Consider the following 26,485-nt stretch of genomic DNA (forward strand, 5'->3'; position numbering starts at 1 on the left):
ATATAAGTTCTATCAGATAAATTTTTATTCCTTGTTCCTAATAATATGCATACTCTTAAAACAGACTTATGACAGTTTGCATAATGCTAGTAAATTAAAGAGAACAACAACAAAAAAGAGAACAAGTAAAAGAAGGTAAGTCTAACTGTATTGGGAATATTTTTTTAATGGCAACAACTACTTTTCAAATATTTTTGCTTTGACAAAAAATAATCACAGTTTGCCAAGCATTTCCCCTTCTTAATTTTTAAAACCATTCATATTTTCAGGAAAATTTAATCCATATGTTTTTAACCAGCTTACACTTAACTCACATAAAATCAATATTAAAGAACAGTCCAAAATGTAAGCAGCTTTTGGAGGCTTCTTAATCTCTTTCCCCTTTTCAAAAACAGGAAGTCACATTGACCAAAAGTACACAAAATTTAAATCTAGAAAGTTCTCGTTTGCTCCGAAGATCATTAAGAAGTTCAGTTGGATTTTTAAGCTTAAAAGAACACATTTTTTAACCCTAGAAAGAAATGTCTTAAAAGAAAATTCCAAGTACCTCGAGGCAGATTGTTAAAACTACAAATGTTTAATAGATGTTTAAACAAACCATTGTTGATGGGAGAATTGTGGATTAATGGCCATTGTTGAAGCCCCTTCCCCTTTCCTCCATGAAGCATAGTATCTTTTAAGTATTTTATCTTTTATGTCTTGTATTTCACTAGCAGGAACACTCCCTCTCGGCCAGCTGTCCTGTGCTGGTGACGTCACTGCTCCTCAGCTTTAACTCCCCCTCTGTCTAACCCATTACATATTGTTTCTCTGAACTATGAAAATAATTAATGGAGATAACAAGCATTTCTGGGGGAGAAGGGAGAAGGGAAAGCAATGTGCCAAGGCAGCTGCTAAGTAATTAAGGGCAAAAGGATTCCATTCACATTTTTCTTCTTCACCAACACCTTCACTGTGATTTGTGGGAAATAACTTATAAATGTCAGAAGGGAAGAGGAGGTAAGAAAGATTCAATGGAGACAGTTTCGGTTAAAGAGATAATAACTATGTAGAGATGTATGAATTTTAATAATGTGCCTGTGTATTGACAAGAAAATAAGTGTTTAAGATTCTCCATAAAAGTGAGTTTCATTATAAAAAGTTCTTATAAGATAATATAGAAGTTGAAGCATTGAATATCATAATAAGATACAAAAAAAGAAAAAAACAATGTCTTGGTTAAATAAAAGTACTCAGTTATCTAGATTACTTTTTATAGTTCACTTTTTAGAGGACAGAGACAGCATGAAAACAATGTGATAGCACAGATTTATTTACAGATGAAGACTTTAAATTATGTGTTGTCAGTCCCCATCTCTCCCAATGGCCTATTTTTCTATCTATATGGCTGCATAGTCATAATCGCATAGACCCACGTTTCCCATTAGTGGCACTATGGACAGTTTGTGTTGTGGGTGTGAGGCTGTCCTGTGCATTGTAGGGTACTTGGCTACATCCCTGGCCTCTACCTATTAGAGGCCAGTGTCTCCCTCCTCCCCCAGTTGTAACAACCAAAATGTCTCTGGACATTGAAATGTTCTCTGGAGGGCAAAATCATTCTGGTTGAGAGCCACACCAAGAGCAGGGGCTTGGAAGCAGACCACCTGGGGCTTCAACTCTTGGCTCTGCAATTACTAGCCATGTAACAGTGGCATCTGTCTTAACCTTCTGTGATACAGTTTCTATATATGTAAAACGTATAAATACTAGTATCTACCTCTCAGGGTTATGGTGGGAATTAAATGGGTTAACATGTGTAAAGACTTTCATTTACCATTTTCTAATTATTAAGCCCATATTAATGGTAAGTAGAGGCTCATGTCCTGATGTCACACTGCTTGTCATTTACCTAGGCACTACTATGCAGGGCACAGAACTTGACCACAGACAAGTTCCTGATCCTTTTAGTGCTTCCATTTTCTCATTTATAAAATGGAGGTAATAGCAATATCTACACTTCACTGGGAGGCTGGGTGGTGCTCCCTAAGTGTAAAGGGACAAATACCACAGGGCTGCTTAATAAAAGACAGCTTACTGTCTCATTTGTTACTGAATGAGGGGCATGGAATAACCATTTTTCTAAGCTTTTCAATGAGAATGGTAGTAAGTTTTCTGCTTATATATGACTTAACCAAACATATAATTTATTTGGAAAATTCTATTTCATAAGTAATTTCATCAATTTTTGTTTTTATTGAGTCACTTTAGAAAATCAATATTTTTTCTCATTTTCAGGGGCACTATAAAAGCAACATGAGACTACTCCGAGCCTAGCTCAAGTGATTCTGTGTGCAACTTTTGCTTTCAATTTTAAAGAAGAAAAAATAAATATTGTTTGCAGAAATAATTTCCTGGGTAATTTTCTCCAAGCATGAGAAGCATTAAAATTAGGTCTATTCTAAAGTTATTATTAAAGTCATTATTGTTCACATGCCCCTCCCCCATCCCTCTCCCCACTGGTAACCACTAGCTTGTTCTCTGTACGTGTGAGTCTGTTTCTGTTTTGTTATATCCATTCATTTCTTTTATTTTTTAGATTCCACATATAAGTGAAAATATGCAGTATTTGTATTTCTCTGTCTGAGTCATTTTACTAAGCATAATACCCTCTATATCCATCCATGTTATTGCATATGGCAAAATTTCATTCTTTATTATGGCTGAGTAATATTCCATTGTATATATATACCACAAACTTCTTTATCTATTCAGTTGTTGATGGACACTTACGTTGCTTCCATATCTTGGCTATTGTACGTATTGCTCCTGTGAACATTGGTGTACATAGATCTTTTTGAATTAATGTTTTCATTTTCTTCAGATATATATATATATACCCAGGAGTGGAATTGCTGGATCGTATGTTAGTTCTATTTTTAATTTTTTGAGTAGCCTCCATACTGTTTTTCAAGTTGGAGGGTTCCCTTTTCTTTACATTCCTCACTGATATTTATCGTTTGTGGTCTTTTTGATGGTCATTCTGACCGGTGTGAGGTGATATCTCATTGTGGTTTTGATTTGCGTTTCCCTGATGATTAGTGATGTTGAACATCTTTTCACATGCCTGTTGGCCATCTGTATGTCTTCTTTGGAAGAATGCCTATTCAGGTCTTCTGCCCATTTTTTTAATCAGGGTGTTTGTTTTCTGATATTGAGTTGTATTAGCTGTTGATATATTTTGGATATTGCCCCCTTATTGGACATATCATTTGCAAATATCTTCTCATGTTCAGTAGGTTGCATTTTCATTTTGTTGATGGTTTCCTTTGCTGTGTAAAAGCTTTTAAGTTTGATTAGGCCCCATTTGTTTATTTTTGCTTTTGTTTCCCTTGCCTGAAGAGACAGGTCCAAAAACATAGTGCTAAGATCTTTGTCAAAGACCATACTCCCTATGTTTTCTTCTAGGATTTTTGTGGTTTCTGGTCTTACATTTAGGTCTTTAATCCATTTTGAGTTTATTTTTGTATATGGTGTGGAAAAAAATGTTCTAATTTTATTCCTTTGGATGTAGCTGTCCAGTTTTCCCAGCACCACTTGTTGAAGAGACTGTCTTTTCCCCACTGTATATTCTTGCCTCCTTTGTCATAGATTAATTGACCATATGTGCATGGGCTTATTTCTGGGCTCTCTATTCTGTTCAGCTGATCTGTATGTCTCTTATTGTGCCAATACCATACTGTTTTGATTATTGTAGCTTTGTAGTATAGTCTGAAGTCAGGAAGCATGATACCTCCAGCTTTCTTCTTTTTTCTCAAGATTTCTTTGGCAATTTGGGGTTTCCCATGATTACATATAAATTTTAGGATAATTTGTTCTACTTCTGTGAAAAATGTTATTGGTAATTTGATAGGGATTGCATTAAATCTGTAGATTGCTTTGGGTAGAATGGCCATTTAAACAATATTAATTCTTCCAATCCAAGAGCATGGGATATCTTTCCATTTCTTTTTATCATTTTCAGTTTCCTTCATCAGTGCTTTATAGTTTTCGGAGTATAGGTCTTTCACCTCCTTGGTTAAGTTTATTCCTAGGTATTTTATTCTTTTTGACGTGATTTTAAATGGAATTGTTTTCTTACCTTCTCTTCCTGAGAAAATATATAATACTAATACATTATTAGTGTATAGAAAAGCAATAGATTTTTGTATATTAATCTTCTATCCTGCAACTTTACTGAATTAATTTATTAGTGCTAATAGCTTTTTGATGAAGACTTTAGGGTTTTCTATATACAGTATCATGTCATCTGCATATAGTGATAGAATCATCTATATTCATCAGAGATATTGGCCTGTAATTTTCTTTTTTTTGTACTGTCTTTCTCTGGTTTTGGTGTCAGGGTAATGGTGGCTTCATAGAATGAGTTTGAAAGTGTTTCCTCCTCTTTAATTTCTTGCAATAGTTTAAGAAAGATAGATATTAACTCTTCTTTATATGTTTGGTAGCATTCCCCTGTGAAGCCCTTTGGTCCTGGACTTTTGTTTGGGAGGTTTTGATTACTGATTCAATTTCAACACTAGTTATCAGTCTATTCAAATTATCTATTTCTTCCTGATTCAGTCTTGGAATATTGTATGTTTCTAGGAATTTATCCATTTCTTCTAGGTTGTCCAATTTGTTGGCATTAACTGTTCATAGAATTCTATTATGATTGTATTTCTGTGATAACAGCAGTAGGTTTTCCTCTTTTATTTCTTATCTTGTGTATTTGGGTACTCTCTCTTTTTTTTTCTGAATGAACCTGGTTAAAGACTTATCAATTTTGTTTATCTTTTCAAAAAATAAGTTCTTGATTTCATTGATCTTTTCTATTGTTTTTTTTGGGGGGGTGTCTTTAATTTATTTATTTCTGCTTTGATCTTTATTATATCCTTCTTTCTGCTGACTTTGGACTTTGCTCTTCTTTTTCTAATTCCTTTAGTTGGTCAGTTAGGCTGTTTATTTGAGATTTTTCTTATTTCTTGAGTTAGGCCTGTATCACTATTAACTTCCCTCTTAGAACTGCTTTTGGTGCACCCCGTATATTTTTGAGTGTTGTGTTCCCATTTTCATTTGCCTTGTCTCAAGATATTTTCTGATTTCCTCATTGGTTTCTTCATTGACCACTATTTTTTTAGTAGCATGTTGTTTAGTCTCCATGTGTTTGTTCTTTTCCCATTTTTCTTTCTGTAAATGTTCTATAGTTTCATGCCATTGTGGTCAGAAAAGATGCTTGATATAATGTCTATTTTCTTAAGTTTGTTGAGACTTGTATTGACAAGCATGTGATCTATCCTGGAGAATGCTCCATGTACACTTGAAAAGAATGTGCATTCTGCTGTTCTGGATGGAATGTCCTGTAGATATCTATTAAGTCCAACTGGCCTAATGATTCATTTAAGGCCACTGTTCCCTTATTGATTTTCTGTCTGGATGATCTCCCCATTGATGTCATTGGGATGTTAAAGTGCCCTACTATTATTGTATTACTGTCCATTTCTCCCTTTATTTTTGTTAATATTTTATATACGTATTCCTGTTTTGGACACATATATGTTAATGAGTGTAATCTCTTCTTGTATTGATCCCTTTATCATTATATAATATATAATTCCCTCTTTGTCTTTTGTTATAGACTTTGTTTTAAAGTCTGTTTTGTCTGATAAGGGTCTGCTGCTTCAGCTTTCTTTTGTTTCCATTTGCATAGAATATCATTTTTCAACCCCTTACCTTCAGTCCGTGTATCTTTAGCTCTCAAGTGAGTGTCTTATAAACAGCATATAGATGGGTTATTTTTTATCCAATCAGCCACTCTGTGTCCTTTGATTGGAGCATTTAGTCCATTGACATTTAAAGTGATTATTGGTAGGTATGTGCTTATTGCCATTTTGTTACTTTTTTCTGGTTGTTTCTCTGTTTTGTCTTCTTGTTTTAGTCTATCCCCTTGTGGTTTGATGATTTTCTTTAGTTGTATGCTTGTGTTCATGTCTTTTTAGTTTTAGCCTCTTTTTAGTTTAGTGGTATGCTTTAGCTCATCTCTTTTCTTTTTAGTTTTTGTATGCCTATTGAGGGTTTTTGATTTGTGGTTATCATGAAGTTCATATATGTTGACCTTTAACTATATCTACTTGTTTTAAACTGATAGCCATTTAAGTTCAAGAACATTCTAAAAGAGCTACATTTTTTACTACCCCCTCCACCTTTTGTGTTTTTGATATCATATTTTATATCTTCATATCAATCCCTTAACTATTTATTGTAGTTTTAGTTGATTCTACAATTTTTGTCTTTTAGCCTTTGTAGTAGCTTATTTAGGTAGTTGAACCCCTGTCTTTACTATATATCTGCCTTTACCAGTGGCATTTTCCCCTTCCTATAATTTATTTCTTTGTTACAGCCTTTTCTTTTTCACTTAAAGAACGCCCTTTAATGTTTCTTTGAAGTTTGGTTTAGTGTTGATTAACTCTGTTAGTTTTTGCTTGTCTGAGACGCTCTTTATCTCTCCTTCAATTCTGAATGATGACTTGCTGTATAGAGTATCCTAGGTTGTAGGGTTTTTTTTCCTTTCAACACTTTAAGTATATCATGTCACTCCCTTCTGGCCTGCAAAGTCTGCTGTAAAACCAGCTGATAGCCTTATGGGTGTTCCCTTGTATGTGACTCTTTATTTTTCTCTTGCTGAAGTTCTCTCTTTACCTTTAACTAAAAGTTGTAACAATATTTTTTAAAAAAACAGCTGCATATGGACTTAAAACTTTCTGGATGCATTTAGCCTGAGTGATATTCCCTTTACTTTCCTGATGGTGCATGTTCATAAAACCCAAAGGTGCTAACACTCTAAACTGATCTCATCTCTTTAATTAATTTAAAAAGTTTTTTTATGCAGTGTTAAGCAGAGAAAAACAAAGTAAGAATCAGGAAATAAGGTGAAAATTTTTATTATATGCTTAGTTTTGACATATTAGAATTTTAATGTTATTATTCTTATAATTATATATCAGTAATTTCCATGAGACTAAATAAGTAAAGGAATTCTGAGGAGTTAAATGATAGGAGGGGTGAAGAATCACTGACCATAATATGATGGGGCACAAAAAAAATGCTCAGAGAGAGAAACACCATACCTGAGCTACTAAATATAATTAGAAGTGTGGTAGGATGTTGCCTATTTGCATCTCTCCATCAGGACTGAGAGTCACAGCAATATTTGAAAGTCCCATTAATAATGGTTCATTGCATGACCTGTGTGCCTCTTCCAAATATTTGCTCTTTGGGCCCCTTTCATTGTTACTGGAGACTCTGGTGTTATTCTTGGCCAAGGATGGGGTGAATGGTTGTGAGGAGGGCTTTGAATGAAGTTGGGAATCACCCTGGAGGAGCTGGGTTGGGAGACAGGGTGAAATTCTAGGACCTCAGTATTAACCTGTCTTCTACACCATTAACAATTTTTATACTAACCTCTACCATTTTAGAAACAATTCCTTATTTTAAGCTGGCATTATTACTGGTAAATTATAAAACTACATTACTACTCAAGCTTTTCATATTGGCAATTGGAGAAAAAGCAGTGGAAAAGGTAATTTATTTAATACTATAATATTATTTGCCAATGGCCATATATAAAATGTAACAATGCTTAAACTGTTTAAAATTTTATCATGTTATGTAATTTAAGTAAGCCAAATTATCTGCTTTATTTCTTCTATAAGTAAGACTGTAACTAGAAAGTTAGAGCAGAAACTACAGCAAGAACTTCACTGCTCTATTTATTCTAGTTTTCCCTTGAGACACTGTGGCAAAGTGGTTAAGAATATAGATTTTAGGGTCCTCGGGAAGATGGCGGAAGAGTAAGACGCGGAGATCACCTTCCTTCCCACAGATACAGTAGAAATACATCTACACGTGGAACTGCTCCTACAGAACACCCACTGAACGCTGGCAGAAAACGTCCGACCTCCAAAAAGGCAAGAAACTCCCCCCGTACTTGGGTAGGGCAAAAGAAAAAAGAAATAACAGAGACAAAAGAATAGGGACGGCACCTGCACTAGTGGGAGGGAGCCGTGAAGGAGGAAAGATTTCCACGCACTAGGAAGCCCCTTCGCGGGCGGAGACTGCGTGTGGCAGAGGGGGGAAGCTTCGGAGCCACGGAGGAGAGCGCAGCCACAGGGGTGCGGAGGGCAAAGCGGAGAGGTTCCCGCACGGAGGCTCGGCGCCTAGCAGCACTCTCCATCCCGAGAGGCTTGTCTGCTCACCCGCCGGGGCGGGCGGGGCTGGGAGCTGAGGCTCGGGCTTCGGTCGGATCGCAGGGAGAGGACTGGGGTTGGCGGCGTGAACACAGCCTGAAGGGGTTAGTGCACCACAGCTGGCCGAGAGGGTGTCCGGGAAAAAATCTGCAGCTGCCGAAGAGGCAAGAGACTTTTTCTTCCCTCTTTGTTTCCTGGTGCGCGAGGAGAGGGGATTCAGAGCGCTGCCTAAACGAACTTCAGAGACGGGCGCGAGCCGCAGCTACCAGCGCGGATCCCACAGCAACAGGGGCGCAGAGGGAAAAACGGAGAGATTCCCGCACAGAGGCTCGGCGCCGAGCAGCACTCTCCAGCCCGAGAGGCTTGTCTGCTCCCCCGCCGGGGCGGGCGGGGCTGGGAGCTGAGGCTCGGCTTCGGTTGGATCGCAGGGAGAGGACTGAGGCTGGCAGCGTGAACACAGCCTGAAGGGGTTAGCGCACCACAGCTGGCTGGGAGGGAGACCGGGAAAAAGTCTGCAGCTGCCGAAGAGGCAAGAGACTTTTTCTTGCCTCTTTGTTTCGCGGCGCGCAAGGAGAGGGGATTCAGAGCGCGGCCTAAACGAACTCCAGAGAAGGGCGCGAGCCGCGGCGATCACCGCAGACCCCACAGCAACAGGGGCACAGAGGAAAAAAACGGAGAGACTCCCGCACAGAGGCTCGGCGCCGAGCAGCACTCACCAGCCCGAGAGGCTTGGCTGCTCGGCGGGCGGGGCTGGGAGCTGAGGCTCGGGTTTCGGTTTCGGTCGGATCGCAGGGAGAGGACTGGGGCTGGCGGGGTGAACACAGCCTGAAGGGGTTAGCGCACCACAGCTGGCTGGTAGGGAGTCCGGGAAAAAGTCTGCAGCTGCAGAAGAGGCAAGAGACTTTTTCTTGCCTCTTTGTTTCGCGGCGCGCAAGGAGAGGGGATTCAGAGTGCCGCCTAAACGAACTCCAGAGAAAGGCGCGAACTGCGGCGATCAGCACGGACCCCAGAGACGGGCGTGAGACGCTGGGGCTGCTGCTGCCGCCTCCAAAAAGCCTGTGTGTGAGCACAGGTCGCTCTCCACATCGCCCCTCCCGGGAGCCTGTGCAGCCCTCCACTGCCAGGGTCCTGTGATCCCCGGGAGAACGCACTGCCCGCCTCAGGCTGGTGCAACGTCACGCCGGCCTCGGCAGCCGCAGGCTCACCCCGCCTCCTCTGTACACCTCCCTCCCCGCGGCCTGAGTGAGCCAGAGCCCCCGAAGCAGCTGCTCCTTTAACCCCGTCCTGTCTGTGCGGGGAATAGACGCCCTCAGGCGACCTACACGCAGAGGCGGGTCCAAATCCAAAGCTGAACCCCAGGAACTGTGCGAACAGGGAAGAGAAGGGGAAATCTCTCCCAGCAGCCTTAGAAGCAGCGGATTAAAATTCCACAAACAACTTGATGTGCCTGCATCTGTTGAATACCTGAATAGACAACGAATCATCCCAAATTCAGGAGGTGGACTTTGGGAGCAGGATATATTAATTTTTCCCCTTTTCCTTTATTTGTGAGTGTATATGTATATGTTTCTGGGTGCGATTTTGTCTGTATAGCTTTGCTTTACAATAGCTTTATTTTACTTCACTATATTATAGCCTCTTTCTTTCTTTCTTTCTTTCTTTCTGTTTTTTCTCCCTTTTACTCTGAGCCGTGTGGACGAAAGGCTCTTGGTGCTCCAGCCAGGCATCAGGGCCGTGCCTCTGAGGTGGGAGAGCCAACTTCAGGACACTGGTCCACAAGAGACCTCCCAGCTTCACGTAATACCAAACGGCAAAAATCTCTCAGAGATCTCCATCTCAACATCAAGACCCAGCTTCACTCAACGACCAGCAAGCTACAGTGCTGGACACCCTATGCCAAACAACTAGCAAGACAGGAACACAGCCCCATCCATTAGCAGAGAGGCTGCCTAAAATCATAATAAGGCCACAGACACCCCAAAATACACCACCAGACGTGGACGTGCCCACCAGAAAGACAAGATCCAACCTCATCCACCAGAGCTCAGGCACTAGTTCCCTCCACCAGGAAGCCTACACAACCCACTGAACCAACCTTAGCCACTGGGGACAGATACCAAAAACAACAGGAACTACGAACCTGAAGCCTGTGAAAAGGAGACCCCAAACACAGTAAGATAAGCAAAATGAGACGACAGAAAAACACACAGCAGATGAAGGAGCAGGGTCAGAACATACCAGATTTAACAAATGAAGAGGAAATAGGTAGTCTACCTGAAAAAGAATTCAGAATAATGATAGTAAGGATGATCCAAAATCTTGGAAATAGAATAGACAAAATGCAAGAAACATTTAACAAGGACGTAGAAGAACTAAAGAGGAACCAAGCAATGATGAAAACCACAATAAATGAAATTAAAAATACTCTAGATGGGATCAATAGCAGAATAACTGAGGCAGAAGAAAGGATAAGTGACCTGGAAGATAAAATGGTGGAAATAACTACTGCAGAGCAGGATAAAGAAAAAAGAATGAAAAGAACTGAGGACAGTCTCAGAGACCTCTGGGACAACATTAAACGCGCCAACATTCGAATTATAGGGGTCCCAGAAGAAGAAGAGAAAAAGAAAGGGACTGAGAAGATATTTGAAGAGATTATAGTTGAAAACTTCCCTAATATGGGAAAGGAAATAGTTAATCAAGTCCTGGAAGCACAGAGAGTCCCATACAGGATAAACCCAAGGAGAAACACACCAAGACACATATTAATCAAACTGTCAAAAATTAAATATAAGGAAAACATATTAAAGGCAGCAAGGGAAAAAAAACAAATAACACACAAGGGAATCCCCATAAGGTTAACATCTGATCTTTCAGCAGAAACTCTGCAAGCCAGAAGGGAGTGGCAGGATATACTTAAAGTGATGAAGGAGAAAAACCTGCAACCAAGATTACACTACCCAGCAAGGATCTCATTCAGATTCGATGGAGAAATTAAAACCTTTACAGACAAGCAAAAGCTGAGAGAGTTCAGCACCACCAAACCAGCTTTACAACAAATGCTAAAGGAACTTCTCTAGGCAAGAAACACAAGAGAAGGAAAACACCTACAATAACAAACCCAAAACATTTAAGAAAATGGGAATAGGAACATACATATCGATAATTACCTTGAATGTAAATGGATTAAATGCTCCCACCAAAAGACACAGGCTGGCTGAATGGATACAAAAACAAGACCCATATATATGCTGTCTACAAGAGACCCACTTCAGACCTAGAGACACATATAGACTGAAAGTGAGGGGATGGAAAAAGATATTCCATGCAAATGGAAATCAAAAGAAAGCTGGAGTAGCAATTCTCATATCAGACAAAATAGACTTTAAAATAAAGACTATTACAAGAGACAAAGAAGGACACTATATAATGATCAAGGGATCGATCCAAGAGGAAGGTATAACAATTGTAAATATTTATGCACCCAACATAGGAGCACCTCAATACATAAGGCAAATACTAACAGCCATAAAAGGGGAAATCGACAGCAACACAATCATAGTAGGGGACTTTAACACCCCACTCTCACCAATGGACAGATCATCCAAAATGAAAATAAATAAGGAAACACAAGCTTTAAATGATACATTAAACAAGATGGACTTAATTGATATTTATAGGACATTCCATCCAAAAACAACAGAATACACATTTTTCTCAAGTGCTCATGGAACATTCTCCAGGATAGATCATATCTTGGGTCACAAATCAAGCCTTGGTAAATTTAAGAAAATTGAAATCATATCAAGTATCTTTTCCGACCACAACGCTATGAGACTAGATATCAATTACAGGAAAAGATCTGTAAAAAATACAAACACATGGAGGCTACACAATACATTACTTAATAACGAAGTGATCACTGAAGAAATCAAAGGGGAAATCAAAAAATACCTAGAAACAAATGACAATGGAGATACGACGACCCAAAACCTATGGGATGCAGCAAAAGCAGTGCTAAGAGGGAAGTTTATAGCAATACAAGCCTACCTCAAGAAACAGGAAACATCTCGAATAAACAACCTAACCTTGCACCTAAAGCAATTAGAGAAAGAAGAACAAAAAAACCCCAAAGCCAGCAGAAGGAAAGAAATTATAAAGATCAGGTCAGAAATAAATGAAAAAGAAATGAAGGAAACAATAGCAAAAATCAATGAAACTAAAAGCTGGTTCTTTGAGAAGATAAACAAAATTGATAAACCATTAGCCAGACTCATCAAGAGAAAAAGGGAGAAGACTCAAATCAATAGAATTAGAAATGAAAAAGGAGAAGTAACCACTGACACTGCAGAAATACAAAAGATAATGAGAGATTACTACAAGCAACTCTATGCCAATAAAATGGACAACCTGGAAGAAATGGACAGATTCTTAGAAATGCACAAACTGCCGAGACTGAACCAGGAAGAAATAGAAAATATGAACAGACCAATCACAAGCACTGAAATTGAAACTGTGATTAAAAACCTTCCAACAAACAAAAGCCCAGGACCAGATGGCTTCACAGGTGAATTCTATCAAACATTTAGAGAAGAGCTAACACCTATCCTTCTCAAACTCTCCCAAAATATTGCAGAGGGAGGAACACTCCCAAACTCATTCTAGGAGGCCACCATCACCCTGATACCAAAACCAGACAAAGATGTCACAAAGAAAGAAAACTACAGGCCAATATCACTGATGAACATAGATGCAAAAATCCTCAACAAAATACTAGCAAACAGAATCCAACAGCACATTAAAAGGATCATACACCATGATCAAGTGGGGTTTATCCCAGGAATGCAAGGATTCTTCAATATACGCAAATCAATCAATGTGATACATCATATTAACAAACTGAAGGAGAAAAACCATATGATCATCTCAATAGATGCAGAGAAAGCTTTCGACAAAATTCAACACCCATTTATGATAAAAGCCCTGCAGAAAGTAGGCATAGAGGGAACTTTCCTCAACATAATAAAGGCCATATATGACAAACCCACAGCCAACATTGTCCTCAATGGTGAAAAACTGAAACCATTTCCACTAAGATCAGGAACAAGACAAGGTTGCCCACTCTCACCACTATTATTCAACATAGTTTTGGAAGTGTTAGCGACAGCAATCAGAGAAGACAAAGAAATAAAAGGAATCCAAATCGGAAAAGAAGAAGTAAAGCTGTCACTATTTGCAGATGACATGATACTATACATAGAGAATCCTAAAGATGCTACCAGAAAACTCCTAGAGCTAATCAATGAATTTGGTAAAGTAGCAGGATACAAAATTAATGCACAGAAATCTCTTGCATTTCTATACACTAATGACGAAAAATCTGAAAGTGAAATTAAGAAAACACTCCCATTTACCGTTGCAACAAAAAGAATAAAATATCTAGGAATAAACCTACCTAAGGAGACAAAAGACCTGTATGCAGAAAATTATAAGACACTGATGAAAGAAATTAAAGATGATACAAATAGATGGAGAGATATACCATGTTCCTGGATTGGAAGAATCAACATTGTGAAAATGACTCTACTACCCAAAGCAATCTACAGATTCAATGCAATCCCTATCAAACTACCACTGGCATTTTTCACAGAACTAGAACAAAAAATTTCACAATTTGTATGGAAACACAAAAGACCCCGAATAGCCAAAGCAATCTTGAGAACGAAAAATGGAGCTGGGGGAATCAGGCTCCCTGACTTCAGACTATATTACAAAGCTTCAGTAATCAAGACAGTTTGGTACTGGCACAAAAACAGAAATATAGATCAATGGAACAGGATAGAAAGCCCAGAGATAAACCCACACACATATGGACACCTTATTTTTGATAAAGGAGGCAAGCATATACAGTGGAGAAAAGACAGCCTCTTCAATAAGTGGTGCTGGGAAAATTGGACAGGTACATGTAAAAGTATGAAAATAGAACACTCCCTGACACCATGCACAAAAATAAACTCAAAATGGATTAAAGACCTAAGTGTAAGGGCAGACACTATCAAACTCTTAGAGGAAAACATAGGCAGAACACTCTATGACATACATCACAGCAAGATTCTTTTTGACCCAGCTCCCAGAGAAATGGAAATAAGAACACAAATAAACAAATGGGACCTAATGAAACTTAAAAGCTTTTGCACAGCAAAGGAAACCATAAACAAGACCAAAAGACAACCATCAGAATGGGAGAAAATATTTGCAAATGAAGCAACTGACAAAGGATTAATCTCCAAGATTTACAAGCAGCTCATGCAGCTCAATAACAAAAAAACGAACAACCCAATCCAAAAATGGGCCGAAGACCTAAATAGATATTTCTCCAAAGAAGATATACAGATGGCCTACAGACACATGAAAGAATGCTCAACATCATTAATCATTAGAGAAATGCAAATCAAAACTACAATGAGATATCATCTCACACCGGTCAGAATGGCCATCATCAAAAAATGTAGAAACAATAAATGCTGGAGAGGGTGTGGAGGAAAGGGAACACTCTTGCACTGTTGGTGGGAATGTAAATTGATACAGCCACTATGGAGAACAGTATGGAGGTTCCTTAAAAAACTACAAATAGAACTACCATATGACCCAGCAATCCCACTACTGGGCATATACCCTGAGAAAACCATAGGTCAAAAAGAGTCATGTACCAAAATGTTCATTGCAGCTCTATTTACAATAGCCAGGACATGGAAGCAATCTAAATGTCCATCGACAGATGAATGGATAAACAAGATGTGGCACATATATACAATGGAATATTACTCAGCCATAAAAAGAAATGAAATGGAGGTATTTGTAATGAGGTGGATGGAGTTAGAGTCTGTCATACAGAGTGAAGTAAGTCAGAAAGAGAAAAACAAATACAGTATGCTAACACATATATACGGAATCTAAGGGGAAAAAAAAAAAAAAAAAAGGCCATGAAGAACCTAGTGGCAAGACGGGAATAAAGACACAGACCTACTAGAGAATGGACTTGAGGATATGGGGAGGGGGTGGGGTGAGATGTGACAGGGTAAGAGAGTGTCATGGACATATATACACTACCAAATGTAAAATAGATAACTAGTGGGAAGCAGCCGCATAGCACAGGGAGATCAGCTCGGTGCTTTGTGACCACCTAGAGGGATGGGATGGGGAGGGTGGGAGGGAGGGAGATGCAAGAGGGAAGAGAAATGGGAACATATTGTATATGTATAACTGATTCACTTTGTTATAAAGCAGAAGCTAACACACCATTGTAAGGCAATTATACTTCAATAAAGATGTTAAAAAAAAAAAAAAAAAAAAAAAAACTGCAATGAGTTAGCACCTCGCACCAGTCAGAATGGCCATGATTAAAAAGTCTACAAATAACGAATGCTGGAGAGGGTATGGAGAAAAGGTAACCCTCCTACACTGTTGGTAGGAATGTAAGTTGGTACAGCCACTGTGGAAAACAGTATGGAGTTTCCTCAGAAAACTAAAAATAGAATTACCATATGATCCAGCAATCCCACTCCTGGGCATCTATCTGGAGAAAACCATAATTCAAAAAGATTCATGCACCCCAATGTTCAAAGCAGCACTATTCACAATAGCCAAGATATGGAAGCAACCTAAATGTTCATCGACAGATGAATGGATAAAGAAGATGTGGTACATATATATACACAATGGAATATTACTCAGCCATAAAAAAGAATGAAATAATGCCATCTGTAGCAACATGGATGGACCTAGAGATTATCATACTAAGTGAAGTAAGTCAGACAGAGAAAGACAAATACCGTATAATATCACTTATATGTGGAATCTAAAATATGACACAAACGAACCTATCCATGAAACAGAAAATGAATCATGGACATAGAGAATAGACTGGTGGTTGCCAAGGGGGAGGTGGGGTAGGAGTTTGGGATTAGCAGATGCAAACTGGTATATATAGGATGGATAAACAACAAGGTCCTACTGTATAGTACAGGGAACTATATTCAATATCCTGTGATAAGCCATAATGGAAAAGAATATGAAAAAGAATGTATATATATGTATAACTGAGTCACTTTGCTGTATAGCAGTAATTAACACAACACTGTAAATCAACTGTATTTCAATTAAAAAAAAGATATCATGTCTCCATAATTTAAAAACATGATAATAATAAAATATTATAAAACTAAAAAAAAAAAAAAAAAGAATATAGATTTTAATAAAAGATTGAACTGGATTGAGCCCTAGCTCTGCCACTTATTAACTTCTTAGCTGTCTGTCCTCAGTCAACATTCTTAATTTTTTCTCCCCTCAGTTTTTCTGTTTATAAAAGAAAGATAATTATGACTACCTTACCAAGTTGTTGTAAAGATAAATTTCATACTGTATACACTGTACTGTATGCAGTATACTGATACTGTATGTACATATGTGGTTTCAGTTAATAAAAACTGAAAACAGGGTAGATGTTATTATTCTGGAATTCACATTGACCCTCATGAAATAGCTAGGTGAATAAGCAGTAGAACTCTGGACCATGTAATTTAGACATGTAAAAGGTCTTTTATCATTTCCTTTTAAAAATGAAAGAACCAGAGTCTTGGCCCAAGAAGCTCAGGTACTATTCAACATTACTGGTATTGGCTGCTAGAGATAAAGCCAAGAAGCAAAGTGTTTGATTGCTTGTCTAAATTATACCTTTTTTAAATTCCTCTATAATGGCTGAATAGGAGAGAATGGAGATCATTTTAAAATAAGCAGGTACATATGCTTATTAGGCTCAGGGTAGCTTTGGATGTAGGAGGTTTCAGAGCAGTAGTACACCTTGTGTATATAAACACATAGTCAAGGGATCAATCAAAATGCTTCAACTTCTTTTGTTTTAGGTCAGTGTCCCTGGAAATGAAGGGAATGAACTTCTTAGGAAGAGGATCCCTTAAAACACAGACCTGGGATAAATGAGATAAAAATATTCTTCTAAGGTATTAATAAACACACTACTCCTTGGTTTTTTCAGTACATATCAGTGACATGTGGAAGGTTCATTGTTTTAAGTAGGTAAAAAAATTTTCAAGAAAGCAAATGAAGTTCATGATAGTTTGTCCAAATTCCTGATATCATAAGAGCCCAAACACTGTGTAAAATTCCATCAGAATTATAATTTGTGTCCATAAGGTTATATGGCATGGCATATGTCTAAAAGTATGAGAACATTTCTTTGCCTTAAGGAATCCTTCCTATATGAGCAACAGCACCCTCTAAAATACAGTTATGGAGCGATGACTTCAGTGAGTTGGCAAAACTTCAAAACGATAATGCAATGCAATTTGAGAATAATGTGATTATTATTTTCCCTTTAAAAAAAAAAAGCTTCTACTTGTCTCACAATAGAATAGTTCCTCTTGTCTTCTCCTCCACTCCCAGTAAATGAATTAGAACTCTATCTCAGATTAAAAGAGGTTGAATGGAAGAAAAGATAATAAATGACTAAATTAAAGTGGATGGGTCTACCAAAGTGAAATGTGGCTGAGTAGAAGAGAATTAGCAAAGAGAAAGACACTAAGGGAATAACTCCAAATCCTAAAATTTAAAATTCAACTTCTAGTTATTTTTAAAAATCTTTAAATGTTGAGGCTGCTTTCAAGAATCTAAACCAACCAAGGGTTGAACTTGTTTTATGCGGTAATAACAGTTGCTGCTCTAGACTTTCAAAAAGTCTGGTAGAATGTTTCAGATTAACAAAATTTAAACTATTTAAATTTCACTCATGGGAACCACACACATTTCAGCATAATTTATATGCTTCTAATATTGCGTTTCCCAAACTGTGCATGAGGTGCCTTAGAGCACTGCAGTACACTCACCAGGGTACCTCAGAATATCTTGAATTTTTAAGGGAAGCACAGTAATACGTGGCATCTGTCAGGTACCCATGAACTACTAGCTGGAGGTGGTTCACAGCTTTACCGTTACATTTGGCTCTGTTCTTTTAGATGATGGCATATCTTTGCAAAACTGGGCAACGTGAAAATCAGTGCGGAACAGGAAGTGAGGATGGTTATATCTGGTCCGATTCCAAGGCTTGGGAAGTTCCCATTGTAACTTATTTACTAAGAATGACAAACTATACATATATATATATATATATATATATATATATATATATATATATATATATATATATATATATACACACACATATATATTTTTTGATGTTCATGTGTATTATTTTTTTAACTGGCTACTAAGTTTTTAGGACTAAATAGTTATGTTATTTGGACCTACCTACTTAATAAACAGAACTGTCAGGCTGTTTGTTTGCTTGTTTTGCCTAAGTGTACGAGGGAAAAGATTACTAAGACACTAGGTACCGCAGTATAAGAAAGTTTGGAAGCTTTTGTTCTAATATTTGCATGCCTGTATAAGTAGGTGTCACGTCACAAGTAAATGATGCTTTATGCAGTTATTTTCTACATGCAGAATAGCTAATGCTGGGAAAGATGTTGTTCTAAGAGATTGTATTTAAATATATGATTCAGAGCCGAAACTAACCCTCAGGAAGCAATCCAGATATGCACTGTTTAAACAAAAGAGCCCTTAAATATAGATAAACTTCAGAAGGAAGGAGTGAGGTATAAAATTGAAAGCCGGTTTTGTTTTAGTCCTTTTTTCCCCTAGTCTCTACTTTGATTCTGTCTATTTTACTGCGAGGATTCCTCAAGCCAAATACATTCTTCTTAATCTCTAATATGTTTTTCGATACTAACCCTGTAGAAGTAGTTATAAGTAAACTAGTAAGGCAAACGTATATGTATATGCTCTTTTCCTTTTAAGGTCCTTCAGCTGAGTAAAAAGTAAGCTCTTCTATCACTCTTATTTTCATAAATTATACAGCTACAATTATACAGCTACAATGTCTTTGTAGGACATTAGAGAGTCAGCTACTAGATATGATCAAAGTATTTCAGCCTTATATTTTATTGAGCAGAATTTATAGACTGCATTGTTCTGTAACTTGTCTTTCATGACTTATCCTGACTTTGCATCATGATCCTTTAGGTAATTTCTTGGTACAAGGACAGCTGAATTGCCAATTTAAACTTATACTGTAACCAGAAGAGTCATAACTACTAATAGGCTACTGCTGTATTACCATGCTCGTTGATCTGACGTAGACGTTGTTTTTCAGATGGCAGTTTCCGTCATTTGGCACCACTATGCCTGCCAATTTGCTATCTAGAGCAAGATGAGATGTCTGATCTGTCATCACCAGCAGCAATCTTTTAGCTTCTTTTCGCCATCCAATGTGACTCTTAAAATAAACATGTAATTAGATCTTGTACAATAACATAGATCTTTACTATGGTCTTCATTTCAAGTAAACATTAAATTTAAAACATTAAGTCAGGCTAGAATGATGTGCATAAATTCAATGCTGTTTCATAAATAGCATTAACTTTTATTTGCATATCCTCTTCCACAGCCGTTTGACCACACTATCTCCTGGCTAGAGACTTCTGGTGTTCCACAGAGGAAGAACAAGCCAGGTTTATGAAGTGCAGACTCTGCCCACTGTGATGTGAGTAGGACAACAAGCTATTTCTGTTTTTTCCTTGGAGAGTAGTGAGTGAAAAGAGCAGCCCTTTTGGAAATGATTTTCCAAGTGCAGAAGTTATCCTTTCCCTTTTATCTTTTCCTATTTATAACCCTCTCCTAATTTAGCCCCTCTGTCCTGAACACACACCAAAATGAATAATACTGGTGACGAATAACAGATAGGAGAAGAATGTATTCTTCTATGCTATGTTTTCACTCCATAAATCAAAGAGAAAAATCCTAAATTCTTGGAGAATTTTTCATCTGAGCAAATATTCAATAATGTGAAACTTCTTACCTCACAGACAGCTGCCTGAAGCATAGCATCAAAACCTCCTTCAGGTGTATCTATATTTCCAGAGATCTTCTGTCTGTGAACTGCTTTTTCAAACTCAGTGATGTTCTCCGTCAAAGACAGCACATGGATATACCCATGGGGAGGCATACAGTCTAAGTTGTAGTCACTATATGGGTATAGAAGAAATGCAAATTCTGTTTTACTATGCGTCCTTCAAAGATCCAAAATACTACTCATAGTCATAGTAAAAGTGTGTGGTTGATGTGAGAAGGGAATACCTTTTTTTTTTTTTGCCAAGAAAATTTTATTAGAGAAAATCTGTATTCTATAAAATCAGAGAAAAGCTCAATATTGGTGAATATTTCTTTGCATGTAGGAATATAATGCCTTGGTTGTCAAAACGTAAAGAAGATTAAACATGTTTCTTTAATATAGGACACACCTAAGGGCTTTTATTATGCTAATATGCACTGTTAATTTTTAAGAGGAGATGAGAATTTACAGTGATTTCCTATCACATTTGCCCATGGAACAGCTGAAAAACACTTTTTGGGAAATGTTTTTAGGAATTCAGTTAAAATATTGTACTACTGTTCGATATTTTAAAATATTTTGCTAATTTTAAAGTGATGCTTGGTGTAGAATTATTGATGAATGGTCAAAATTCATTAAAATTGTTTTGAGAATCCCATAATGTCCCCAAAGGTGAGGATCATTCCTCAGGTGCATTTGTATTCGGGGAGAAGGTGTGTGAAGCTCCTTGTGGAGAGGCATCAGTCTTGTTCCTCTACAACAGAAAGCAGAGTTGTTTTGGTAAATTAGAGTGTATACTGTAAATGATCTGGGCAATTCATGGAAGTAGGAAAGAAGATGATGAAATGAAATGTTTTGTTAAGGAAGAACTGAACACATTTATATTTCTCTCTGAAAATTCAACAGGCTAAGTGTCGTGTGAGAAATTCATGTTTTAAAGGTCTGTTTTCCTTTCATAGTAGGGAACATGCTGTTCCAAAATGATAAGAAAAAGGGCTCTTTCTAGCAAAAAAATTCTCATCTTTTGACCTACCTACCCTCCATGTGCTAGCTGAGTTTTCTTTGAAATCACATCATAAGCAATGTAATTATAAACAGTCACAATACAGTAATGGAAATATAGATGCAATACTGGCAAAATAAGTACTTTAAATTTGATAAACCTTAATTCGGCCAATTTGGAGCAATCAAAAAAGGAATACAGAAATTTCAAAGAGGTATTTTATATATATATATGTGGTAGCCTGATTATTGGAGGTTTATCCAAAATTACTAATATTATTTGTGTTTTTTGTAATAGGAACTAAGTGAATGATATTTGAAGAAATATAAAGTAAAAAGCCACCCTTCAGTCTCAGAAGTTTTCAGATAGGAACATACTTCTTCTATACATATTTTCATTTATCATTTAATTAAAACAAAAATATAAAATTTAGTAAGTCTTTGATTTAAAAACAAAATGAGGTTTTATAAGATCTTAAATTTGTTTAGCATTAGGAAGTCCACGTCAAATATTAGATACCTGCATTGATTATGAATTCTTTCTGGATGGATACTAATGTATGGTGAAACTGTTTTATCAACGTATGAGCCAAATCCAAGGCGGAAGTCATGGGAGAAAAATGCCATTTTTCTAGATAAATCATTTCCAACTGAATTTAATTTTTCAATATTATTGTGCATTGATGCTGAGACATCAACCAGATAATAAAGATCCACAGGATATTTCTTCAGAGGATGAATTTTCAGCATAAAATTAGCTTCAGCTCCTAGTTCAAAGAAAGGCAAACATAGTATAGTATTCATTTTAAACATCTCAGGTTAAGCTATCAATACGTCAGTCACATTTTAGGTGTAGAACAATAATCACAAATTTGTGCATAATGAATGAAATTGGGAATATTCCAGAATAATTTCAAGGCAGTTTGGAAACCGTACCATCCCAGACATACCAATGTCTTAGTCTCCAACTTCTACAATGCATTTCTCATAATTCTATAGGGCAGATAGAGATAATAGCAAATAGACCAGCTCAACATAAATGTAATAGGGAATATATTTATCACCATATGAACCTGTATTTCTAGTGTCTAGTAAAGCACAGCACAAATGGCAAGCAGCATTCTATCATAAGAGAGAGTAGGTGTCTGTGTTTGTTTTCAGGTTGCTTTTAGATATGAAGACAGCCAGAAAGGTATTCTAAGAAAATTTACCCCTTATTGGATGCAGGTGTAGATTCATTCTTTTGGGTTAAGGCATATTTACATATGAGATGTGAAAACTCTGGTACTGAGAAGTACATTAAGCTATTCAAAATAATTCCTACCTCATCATGAGTTACTTGATTAGATTCTCCCCAACGGTTAGTTGTAAGAAGAAATGAGACAGTGGTCTGAAGAATGATACGCAGCAGTGCCACATTGAAGACCTAGACAATGTAGGGGACAGCATTTGTCCAATGCATAATGGGTGCATGATAAACATATGTTGAAGAGGGATCACAGGGGCAAAGAAACTGGATGAGTAGAGAGGGTCACCATAAGGAGAATTGCTGGAGCCTCCAAAAGACAAACTGTCTTTGCAATACAGTTTTATTTAGTTTTCTGTCCATTATCAAGTGATACAAGGATCTGGTACCCTACAGAGTTAGTACTTCTGTATTTAACTTTTTAAAGTACATGATGAAAAGTTATCAATTTAAATACAGGAAGTTTGTGAATTTTACTTTTTTAAATAATAAAGCAAATGCTTGTAAGTCATTAATTATTTGTACATGGGGAATATTTTGAGTGGAAAAAATTTTTTAATAAATACCAATTTGTATACATAATTGGTAGCCTGATCTACTTATTAAAGGAATCTTACAATTTATCAAATCATATTTCCAGTCTTAATATGATTAAAAATAGCAATATTTTAAAACTTACTTCACAAATCAAATGTTCTTCAGCCAGTTTATGGAATGTATTAAAAATAGTAAGGTTTTTTGGTTTGTAATATTAATTATGGGAAAAAGGGGCTATTTACTTATTCCTAATTTGCCTTTAAATGCAGGAAACTTCTTTATTATAACATTCTTGGATTTTCAGCCCAAGAGTTCGGGAGGAGAAATTGGGCTTGCATAGCCCAGCCCAGTCAACTCTTTCACTCCTTTTTTTTAGGAGCTGGGCTGCCTCCAGTGAACATATATTTGGCTCTGCTTTCCAAGTATCTGGTGAAAAATCCTGCCCATGTGGAAGTGTCCTGCAATTTGGGTAGAGACGTTTAATTCAGAAGAATGATAGAATCTGGTAGACAGGGCTGGATCGATGAGAAATAGAAATGGAGCATATTGGGGAGTGTGGTTCATGTGGAGGAGCTTGAATTTTAATGTGTGGGTCAGCATTTAATTTTTAATTTTTTTCAAGTTGTGTAGTTGTTTTTTAACTGTTGACTTGGACATATGGCTGAAGGCATTAGGAACTGGCCACATGGTATTTTCATCTTGATGGATCATTATAGTTTATGGTGGCTCTGTCTAAAGATGAATGGCTGCCTATTTTTATAGAGTCATCGAAAAATGTACCAGATATTCAGCGTATTGTGTGAGTTGTTATATTATTGGTTGGTTATCTCAGCCAACAGGCAGAGTCTACATAGCATCAACAAAAGCACAGGCCTTGGAGGCCTGAGCTATTCAGGGAGCTCCAGTAAAATGCTAGCCACACAGGGGCCTTCAGCACATGTCAGCTGCTCATAGCCTAGCAAGCGAATCCTAGTCTCACTGGCCTCAGCAAAGAAGAGGGCTTTTAGGAAGCCTTGCCAAATGCCCATGGTTAGAGGATGCAGGCTGCTGTAGCTTGATTTTGATTACATAGGTGCTGGCGTTAGCACATGTACCTGGGTCAGTTGAAGACCTCAGCGTGGGCTGACACCTCAGTAAGACAAGTTTTCACTAAAGGAGAAAGGAGAATCTTTCTGTACACAGGCCTTTTACTCATCGCTGGAGAGAATGATAATCGCTACTTTTAAACTGCAAGGCCCTTGAGTTTCCTAAAAGGTTCTAGCTTTAAGTAGTAAGCTTAAGGTGGGCAGCCCTACATAGGCTGACCCCAAACCCCACTCTGCTTGTTAAGGAGGAAGCTGAAGGGGCCAAGCTTAGATTACCACATTTTGCCCATGAGCCTGAGACATTCCCCACATTATGCTCTCAAGTTGGCTTTGGATTGGATAATTATATATGATGGAGAAACCTTCTCTTGGAGGCAGTAGAAATACCTTTTCGTGGGAACATGAATACCATGTCCCTGGATAAAATCGCCATTCAGTTCCTACTGGGGTGCCACCAACACTGGGCTCAAAGGGAAGATGACATTAAAGAGGTTTTGAATATATCAAATGAGAAAGAAACACATCTAAAAATAAGACAATATCTGCGGCCATCACCACTGTGATATAAATTCCAGCAGCAATGTCTTAAATGCTACTCTGAGAGAGGAGCTATGTGGGGGTGGATTCTTTTAGTGGGTAAGAGCTACTAAGTGCAGTGATCCACATAAAATATTTACCACAGTATTTGGTACACAGTAAATATATAGACATTAGTAATTATTACCATTAGTATTACTAGATTCTAACATTAGATCTGTTCTAATGTTAGAACAGATGTTAGATAGAACTGTTCTATCCAACATTAGATAGAACTATTCTAACATTAGATAGAACAACATTAGGATAAGAACTGTTTATTCATCTCTGAAGCCTCTGGGTTTGGTACATGCATAGCCACTCATAAATGTTCTTTAAACTATATATGAAGAATATTTTGATACAGCATTTCAAAAGGCCCATATATATACCACAGTAAGAAGCTAATATTTATAACTTCTTTCCCATAGTTTAGGGAGATCTTAAATAGTTTCTCTCTATAAGAGGAAAAGAGTATCATCTGGCCCCAAAATATTTATGCCACCACTTACATTATCTCCAGGAAAGCTTCATTCTCATAATTTGAGATTCTAAAGGCTCAAACCCTATTCCTTTGATTAACTTTAAAGGCAAGAAAAGAGTCTGACATAGAATAAGAAAGAGGACTTGGAGGAAAGTTGAGACCTACTTAGAGCTATTGCCAATATTGGTTTGAATAGACCAAAAAACTAAAGTTGTTCGAATGAGTTTTAAATCACTCAAATAATGGCGTGAGCATCTCTGAAGAGCTGGCTACAACAAACATGACTGGATATTAAGAAAAGATAACTAAGAAATATTCTGCATAAGATGAAACTGAAAAACCGTAAGAAAATATGGAGAACTGTAGCAGGAAGAAAGAGCTGCCAATTTCTATTCATTATCCTTGAGCAGGGGAAGGAGAAGGCCCAAGAATAAGACTAGTTTGAAACAGCAAGGGTACAGACTCCAGCACATTTCTGGATTTCTGTGTGGGATAAAATGGGGGATATGTGCCAGGTGCTGTGGAGGAAAAATGCATGACTATATATTTTTAGGTTTTTTGAAAAAAGTTTTGAATTCAAGAAGAATACCTGAAAAATCTTACATTTTAAATTAAGCTACACTAAAGAACTTTTTTTCTTTACAGTATTAAAATGAATCAAGTTTGAAACCTTTTCTTCAATTAGTGAAGTACAAATTATACTAATCCTTGTCATATACATTATATTACTTCTGAAACAGAAATCAAGAATTATCTTCTCTCACCTATCTTCCTAAAGATTTCATTTCATTTCACTGTTCTTAGGGGACATAAACTAGGATTAGTAGCCTATTTCTGTTATTATTTTGCCATAAAATTGATAGGTAAAAATTTTAAAAAGTATAGTTTAAGAAGTGAAAAGTAAAAGAAAATATCTTTTTAAAATCTCATTTAAAATATTCAATTATATACATATTTTATATAGCCTTAACATTCCTTTAAAGACTTAGTATATGATGTAATAGAAATATTTGTATTTTTAAAAATAAAAACTTTAAAAAATCCTTAATAAATGCTACATTGAAGGTCATGAATTTTCATCAGGTAAGAATAAAGTGATTATCTATAAATAAATCTAATAAATCAAAATTAAAATTAGGGAATAAATGTATTTTACACTTAGGTATTCATTATACCAGACCCTCAACTCTTATATATGTGTTAGGGTGCAAAGGACTTTTACATTGTAAGGAATGAGGTTCCTATATATCTGGAGTTGGTAAAATACAGCTTTATATATTATATGCCAAAGCTGGCATGTCTTTGATGCCACGATGCACTTTTAGATGATCT

At 37.1% G+C, this 26,485-nt stretch overlaps 2 protein-coding genes and 1 long non-coding RNA gene across 7 annotated transcripts in view; 2 read left to right on the forward strand and 1 right to left on the reverse strand.

The window, feature by feature from the left end:
- The window catches only part of LOC309665923, a 265,959-nt gene that overhangs the window by 203,068 nt on the left and 36,406 nt on the right, over nucleotides 1–26,485 (forward strand). Inside the window, exon 2 of one of the 2 annotated variants that reach the window (XR_014266765.1) lies at nucleotides 19,780–19,870. This is a non-coding gene — a long non-coding RNA (uncharacterized lncRNA). Of the gene's footprint in view, nucleotides 1–19,779; nucleotides 20,185–26,485 lie in introns of those variants that run through there. The other variant, XR_014266766.1, reaches the window with a different exon arrangement.
- Nucleotides 1–26,485, forward strand: part of MACC1 (MET transcriptional regulator MACC1) — a 332,598-nt gene that overhangs the window by 59,641 nt on the left and 246,472 nt on the right.
- Nucleotides 1–26,485, reverse strand: part of ITGB8 (integrin subunit beta 8) — a 123,450-nt gene that overhangs the window by 30,423 nt on the left and 66,542 nt on the right. For all 4 annotated transcript variants that reach the window (XM_082472695.1, XM_082472697.1, XM_082472698.1 and 1 more), the window contains 3 exons: nucleotides 21,746–21,992; nucleotides 20,191–20,356; nucleotides 19,450–19,608 (listed from right to left, as the gene is read on the reverse strand). In XM_082472695.1, coding sequence (XP_082328821.1) covers nucleotides 19,450–19,608; nucleotides 20,191–20,356; nucleotides 21,746–21,992 — 572 coding nt within the window. The remainder of the gene's footprint in view (nucleotides 1–19,449; nucleotides 19,609–20,190; nucleotides 20,357–21,745; nucleotides 21,993–26,485) is intronic.

Source organism: Balaenoptera physalus (assembly GCF_965194825.1).
Source record: "Balaenoptera physalus genome assembly, chromosome: 8".
NCBI classification, from domain to species: Eukaryota; Metazoa; Chordata; class Mammalia; order Artiodactyla; family Balaenopteridae; genus Balaenoptera; species Balaenoptera physalus.